The sequence below is a fragment of the Phragmites australis genome, chromosome 23 (genome assembly GCF_958298935.1).
Source record: "Phragmites australis chromosome 23, lpPhrAust1.1, whole genome shotgun sequence".
Lineage (NCBI taxonomy): Eukaryota > Viridiplantae > Streptophyta > Magnoliopsida > Poales > Poaceae > Phragmites > Phragmites australis.
The window spans coordinates 13,509,372-13,516,156 of NC_084943.1; the positions used below are offsets into that span (position 1 = coordinate 13,509,372).

The following is a 6,785-nucleotide window of genomic DNA, read 5'->3' on the forward strand; positions in this document are numbered from 1 at the left end:
ACCTACTCCAAATTCTCGCTTCCTCAGTATACCGTTTTCACTCCTCTTCAATATTTTTAATTCCAAATTTTCTTCATACCCTATTTTAATTTTTGATGAAATACACAAAATTTTGCTATTTTCGGAAAAAAAAAACTATTACCGCCCCCTCAGAAGGCGGCTAGGCTGCTAACCGCCCTCTCAAGCCCTACCTGCCCCTAAGAGGGCAGTTAGCCCCCTTGCCGCCCTCTGAAGGGGCGGTTAGGTCACCCGGGGTTAGCTGGCCTAACCACCCTCTTAGAGGGCAGCAGGTGCCTAGTTTTGTAATTTTTTCACAAGAAATCTATTTATTTAAATTTTTAATAAAAAAAATAAAATAAAAAAAACTCTGCTCAATTATCACTTTACAAAGATGAAATCCGAGAGGCCCATTGGCCTAGTACACGAATCATGAAACAGTACCTTACTACACTGTGCATCCTCAGCACAACACAACCATGTGATGGCACTGTAAATCATACATAACCCACTGATAGACAGTTGAGCAATTGTTACATGACATGATATGGTTCGGTATAACAAGTAAGGTATCATACGCTATAATTATTTTTTGCGATTAATACGTGATAAGATTTGAGACGCTGGTCAACCTCCCGATTCCAGGCCCTTGGCAGCTTAGATTTCCTGTGGTGAAAACCTCCGAGCTTGACTCAACAAGAAAGGACTCCACCTGCTCAGGGTTCTGTTGTGCCCATGGATATAGTTGCATCACCTTCCCCAACCTATCGAGCTTCTCGGAAACTTCCTTCATCAACGGCCTATTCGCACCACACATCTCCAAGCATTGCTTTGCCAACTCTGCAATCTCTCCCAGAACTTCCATGCTCTCGTCGTTCTTGATCTGATCGTCCAAGATGTCCTCAAGCTTGTCTTCCTTCATCACAGAAATAAACCTCATTGCCAAGCTCTTCTCATCTTCAGGCCCTTCAACGTTCAATGGCTTTTTACGTGTGAGCAACTCGAGGAGAACAACCCCGAAGCTATACACATCGCTCTTATCTGTCAACTGGCATGTCTGCAAGTACTCCGGGTCGAGGTAGCCGCAAGTTCCTTGAACAAGTGTGACGAACTGCGACTTATCGGTCGGTGCTAGAATGGAAGCACCGAAGTCCGAGACTTTCACGGTGTAGTCGCAGTCGATGAGGATGTTTGAGGACTTGACGTCTCCATGGAGGATTGGTGGGGATGCCCATGAGTGCAGGTAGGCAAGCGCCTCAGCGGACTGATGGGCGATCTGTAACCGAGTAGCCAAGGAAATGTGCCGGCCATGGTTGCCGTGGATGAGATGGAACAATGTGCCGTTCGGGATGAACTCGTAGACCAGCATGGGGACCTCCACTTCGAGGCAGCATCCAAGTAATTTGACGATGTTCTTGTGGTTGATCTGAGAAAGGATTAGCATTTCCTTGCCGAATTCTTTCTTGTGGTGCTCATCAATTATCATGCATCTTTTGACAGCTACTTCGACGTTGCCTTCAAGAAGTCCCTTGTACACATTTCCATGGCCTCCATGACCCACTACTCGTTTTCCGCTGAACTTGTCAGTGGCTTCTTGCAATTCTGCTTCTGAAAATATTTTAAATGCAATCCCTTGCTGTGCTTTAATAAACTCGAACAGCAGCATGCCTCCATGTTGACGGAAATAGCTCTCTTTTATGTGCTGTAGCTTTCTTCTTTCTTCGATCAAGTATGCGCAAGATATGGTTACAACTATGATGACTGCTCCAACATTTGCACCTGCATGCATAATTCACCAAACTGATCACTACAATGTTGTCTAAATGACATGTCTATATATACAAACCATGTGAATATATAGGCCGTGTTTGTTTGAGCTTCTGCTTTTGAGCTTTTCTGAAAAGCTGTGCTTTTGGCTTATCTAAAAAGCTGCTTTTGAAAATAGGTTGTTAGCTTCTACAATAAATTTTTGGCTTCTCAGCACATAGCTTCTCAGAGAAGCACATCTCAGCGAGCTTCTCAGCTTTAGTTCATTTTTCTCAAAAACAGGCTTCTGACTTCTCCAGAAGCCACTTCTCCAGAACCTCGTTTGTTCTGGCTTATGGCTTCTGGCTTCTGCCAGTAGCAGAAGCAGTTTCAGAAGCAGCAAACAAACACAGCCATAGTATCTGAATCAGAAGTGAACACACTGTAGAAAAGGTGCAGATGTTTTTCTTTCTGTTGGCAACAACTATAAGAAAGAAAAATCCCCGATTGATTTGAGGAAATAATAAGAATGCACTCATGTTAATGGGCTAAACATGAGTCTCTGAGATTTATATTGAAGCTGGGAGCTACCTACCTACGACAGGCATCACCCAAGAAGTGGACTTCTGTTTTGCCTTGCAAACACCATTAATCATTTCTTTTCCCGGTGGACATGAACAGGTGAAGTTCCCCGGTGTATTTTGACAGATCTCGCCACCACATGGATTTTCCAGGCATTCATCCATATCTGAAAGGAAACATGAACACACTTCATTATATATATACTGCTTAGAATTGGAATTGTTTCCATTTAACATGTTTCGAGACAGCAGGGAGAACCTTTGCATCCATTCTTGACGTACGGATTGCCTTCGTATCCATCGAAGCACCTGCAGCGATAACCTTCCCCGTTGGTGGAATCGACACACTCACTGTTGTTGCTTTTACATGCATAGGGAACCATGTACATTCTAGCAACCTCGCAGGATTCCGGCCTGATCGCCCAGTCAACCACAGCAGGGACTTGGCCGTGGTATGCATCCAAGAACGTTGTCGAGGAGATATATGTGGTGCTAAAGTTGAACTTTGCCTTTTCCATCACTACCATATACCTGCAGGGACTGTGCTTCCATACTGTAGAGGATTTCGTGTGTACAAAGAACTCAGCAGAATAAGAACCCCGGTCTTTTGGGACATCAGCCTCACAGCAGCCAATTCCAGAGCACGAACCGTTTTTGAGTGTACCATCGCATGTGGTCGAGCAAAATTTAATTTCAATTCCTAAATTAATCTTGTTGCATAAGAGTGGTGTTAGAGAGTCATGCATGTGTTAGAGAGTAAGAGTGGTGTTATTAGTCTTGTGTAGCTGAGTTAACCGCGTAAGAGATCAAGGAGGTGCATGCATGAGATTGTGGCAAGGAGTGCCTGACCCCTGTGCCTTTGAACGATCTGAAGCTGAGTGCATGCAGGGTCCGTGTAATTTTATTGAAGAATCAAATGAGATCCGTGTAATTTCAAAGTATAGAAAGTTGCATAGCACTTACAGTAGAACCCGTAAAATAGCCATCCATGTCGCACCCGATGACAAAAATCTTGTTATCCACGTATGAGAACCTGAAAGGTGTGTCAGTGAAACCTTCTTGAAGCAGAGACACTTTCAGCGGCTGCGCCTGAGGGTCAGAAGAACACTGCAAGGACAAGTTCATCTTTATCCAAGCTTTGGCGTCGGCCGTAGAAATCTTCGTCACCTCGAACGGCCCCGTGAAAGGCCGGTCAGTGCCGTTGAGAACCTTGCAACTGATGTTGAAACCGCCATGGATCGCGCACTGATCACCGATGCCGAAAGGGTAAGGGATGTCGACGTCGCCGCACTTCGCCTTGCAGCCTGGGCGTGCCAGCGGCCCGCGGGCCGCCGCTAGCATGCAAACGGCCGGGAGGCAGAGCAGAAGACGAATGGAGAGGAGAAGCACATGATGATGCTTCATCTGCTCTAGCTATACTCAGATAGTGCTGGCATCATGTGCGTAGCGGCTGTGCCATGCGTTAGCGCTATAAATAGATAGATCTTCTAGTAAGTGTATGAGTTATGTTTTTTTATTGTTGCGTACGTGCACTACAAGGATGCTCTTCTTTCCAGATGATCAATTGCAGTTGCACTTATGGACTACAAATTCTCTTTTCCTTGGGGAGAAAAATTCATGGCCCTAGCTATTTGTGTCTAAGAGTACGAGTCTATAGGTTTAGCTTTTTCGTGTAACTACATACCCCAACTTATCGTAAAGGAAAACGATGTCATGACGGAATCTTTCGACAACCTAATGTGTAACCGGCGTGCCAAACCTAGCAGAAATTTTTTCTTACCCTTCTAATCTATAGCTATGACCATTCTAGGTAAATCTCACTACCTTAGAACAAGTTATATATATGTGTTCTATCTCTATAAAAATATATGTGATATTGAGTTTATTACATACGATTATAACTCTATTCGTAATAAAGCTGCACATAGATAAGTCTAAATAAGATATACATCTGTAGTATAGCAACTATATATGCACATGTCAGTTTTGCAATACACAAAGACATATTTTTCTAAAAAAATCATCTGTGCATATTAAGGCTTACATATGTTTTTGTTGAAACCCGTCTATATAAAGTGTCATATATGATTTAAAAAAATGTTTGTATGATTCTTCCCTAAGAAATCATTTTGCTTCGTGGATACTGTCGGAGGGTGAACTCCTCAAGCAGGGATCCGGAGGGACCTCCTTTGAGATTTGGCCGGGGGATGATTCTGAATCTGTTTTGCGGGTGAAATAAATGGGTGTAAATGCGATGCAGGTGGAATGGAATGATCGGATGGAGAAGTAGTAATTGCACAGGAGGTTTTTTAGACAGGTTCGGGCCGCACTGAGCGTAACACCCTACTCCTGTGTGTATGCTATAAATGCTCTGAGAATGTCTCTCAGAGATGTTGCTGGTTACAAGAATATTTGTCTAGCCTAGAGCTTCGGGCTCCTTGTTCTTCGGTTTTTCCTGGCTGTTGTTCCGTAACTTCCCTTCTTCACCTCTTTTTCCTTAACTTGTCTTCTCCGGGGAGCCTGCCCCGCCTTAAATACCTGTCGGGCAGTAGCGTGCCCAGAAAGAGAGGGCGTGAGTTCCGAGACGCCATAAATGGAAAGCAACAATCATGGGCTGCTGCGCGAAGTGACGGGGAGGGTTGAAAACGCGCCCCGTCCGGTCTTGTTCGTCATCATGTCCGTTCTGCAACGGCGCCGCGGAGAGGGCTCACCAGGCAGCCACCGAGCAGCCTGGCGTGCCCACTCGGTCTTATACACCTGACACAGCAGGGCGGCAGGCGGGGCGCCTTAGGCCTCGCGATGTTATCCCGAGGCGCGCCGGATGTCCCGTGATGGGACCCGTGCATTAAATATCCTCACGCCTCCTTGCCAGGCTGTGACAGGGATTGACGACAAGCGTGGAGGAGCAGTTGGAGGTGACAGGTCATGCACCCTCTTAAATGCAGCATCGGGCCTTTCACTGGTTGATACCTCACCGCTGGACCTCTGTGGGGGCCATCGGCGAAGGACTTCTGAGGCCGTCGGGGAACCGAGTGCTCGGGGATGATCACTGTTCACAGCCCCGGGCACTCTCTCCCGGATATGCCCTTTCTTGGTCCTCGGGCAACAGAGTGCTTAGGGGCCACTGTTCACGGCATCGAGCACTCTCTCCCGGAACTGACTATTCGGGTCCTTGGGGAACCGAGTGCTCGGGGGCCACTGTTCACGACACCGAGCACTCTCTCTCGGAACTAACTTCTCTTGGGTCCTCGGAGTACTCGGGTGCTCAGGGGCCACTGTTCGCAGCCCCGAGCACCCCCTTCCCGGTACTTGGCTTTTCTGGTCATCGGGATACCTGAGTGTCCGGGGGCCTTTGTTCACAGCCCCGAGCACTCCCTTCCCGGCACTTGGCCTCCCTAGGTCATCGGGGAACTCGGATACTCGGGGACCACTGTTCATGGTCCTGAGCACCCTCTCCCGGGACTTAGGCCTCTCGCACCTCGGGGAGATGATCCCCGCGGGAGGGCGCCACATGGCAGACTGCTGATCCGGCCTCGGGACTCGGGGATCCCTGGTTCCTGTATCACCGACAGATACCCTCATGATATAGTATACATCACACAGAAATATATATCACACAAATAAGTACATCACAGACGTATACATAAAAATATCACACATATATATAACATATAAGAACACATTGTTCTATATACACAATCTCAGCCGCACGCATTGTTTAGAACATAAACCTACACAACACATAATTATACCGTCTAGTCATCAAGGATCAGCAAAAGTGTTCTCTTCACATCACCCAGTTGACACCGTCTTCTAGAAGGATGAGATGATTGATATAATTGATGTTGTTTGTATTTCACCGCAATCTTAGCAAAAGTATTATCCTCATACATCAACTCCTATCATCCAGGTCATGTTCCCACCTGACTAACTCAATCATGCGCCAGAATCAAACTACATTACTTTCAAATCTCTTGTCCTTATTAAGTAAGATATGATAGTTCAAATCAATATTTTAGTTCATAAAAATAATTGTAATGAACACCAATAGAGAAATTTTCATCAGGAATAAAAGATAATACACACGATTTTGAGCATAAACTGGGTCTATGGTGGTGTCCTTCATAGCAACGAAGAACACATGTTCCACATAATCAAAATCGACACCAAGCATCAGGACCGTGGAAGCAGCCATACGAATAACCCTATCCTTTCAGTGTTTGATAGTAGTGAACAAAGCCATTTTATTGCAGATCTGGGACATACAAATGCAATATTACACTCAGTACACATATTGAATCAATCCTCAGTGTAGAAAAAGGGATTGGGAGCCTAGATCTCGAATCTCCCTCACAAAAATGAACCCTAAAAAAATGTTGCAGAAGGGGATCAAATATCAACGAGGAGAGTAAGAGAGATGAACTTCTTGTTGCTTTAGTGAGGGAGACAAGCAGTTTATAT

The 6,785-nt window shown here is 45.6% G+C and overlaps 1 protein-coding gene across 1 annotated transcript; it reads right to left on the bottom strand.

Moving 5' to 3' along the window:
- Positions 1–595: 595 nt before the first annotated feature.
- LOC133905991 (putative wall-associated receptor kinase-like 16) lies at positions 596–3,728 on the bottom strand. Its single transcript, XM_062347804.1, has 4 exons — positions 3,288–3,728; positions 2,584–3,034; positions 2,339–2,491; positions 596–1,776 (listed from the first exon to the last, which is right to left on the bottom strand). The coding sequence occupies exons 1-4, from the start codon at positions 3,726–3,728 to the stop codon at positions 596–598; spliced, it is 2,226 nt and encodes a 741-aa protein (XP_062203788.1).
- Positions 3,729–6,785: the final 3,057 nt, after the last annotated feature.

Excerpts from the sequence above, each read along its gene's own strand:
- LOC133905991 (XM_062347804.1), bottom strand. The coding sequence starts at position 3,728 with ATGAAGCATCATCATGTGCTTCTCCTCTCCATTCGTCTTCTGCTCTGC. Across the intron at positions 3,035-3,287 it reads GCTATTTTACGGGTTCTACT|ATTAATTTAGGAATTGAAAT; the intron begins GTAAGTGCTATG and ends TTATGCAACAAG. Across the intron at positions 1,777-2,338 it reads TTGGGTGATGCCTGTCGTAG|GTGCAAATGTTGGAGCAGTC; the intron begins GTAGGTAGCTCC and ends TTATGCATGCAG.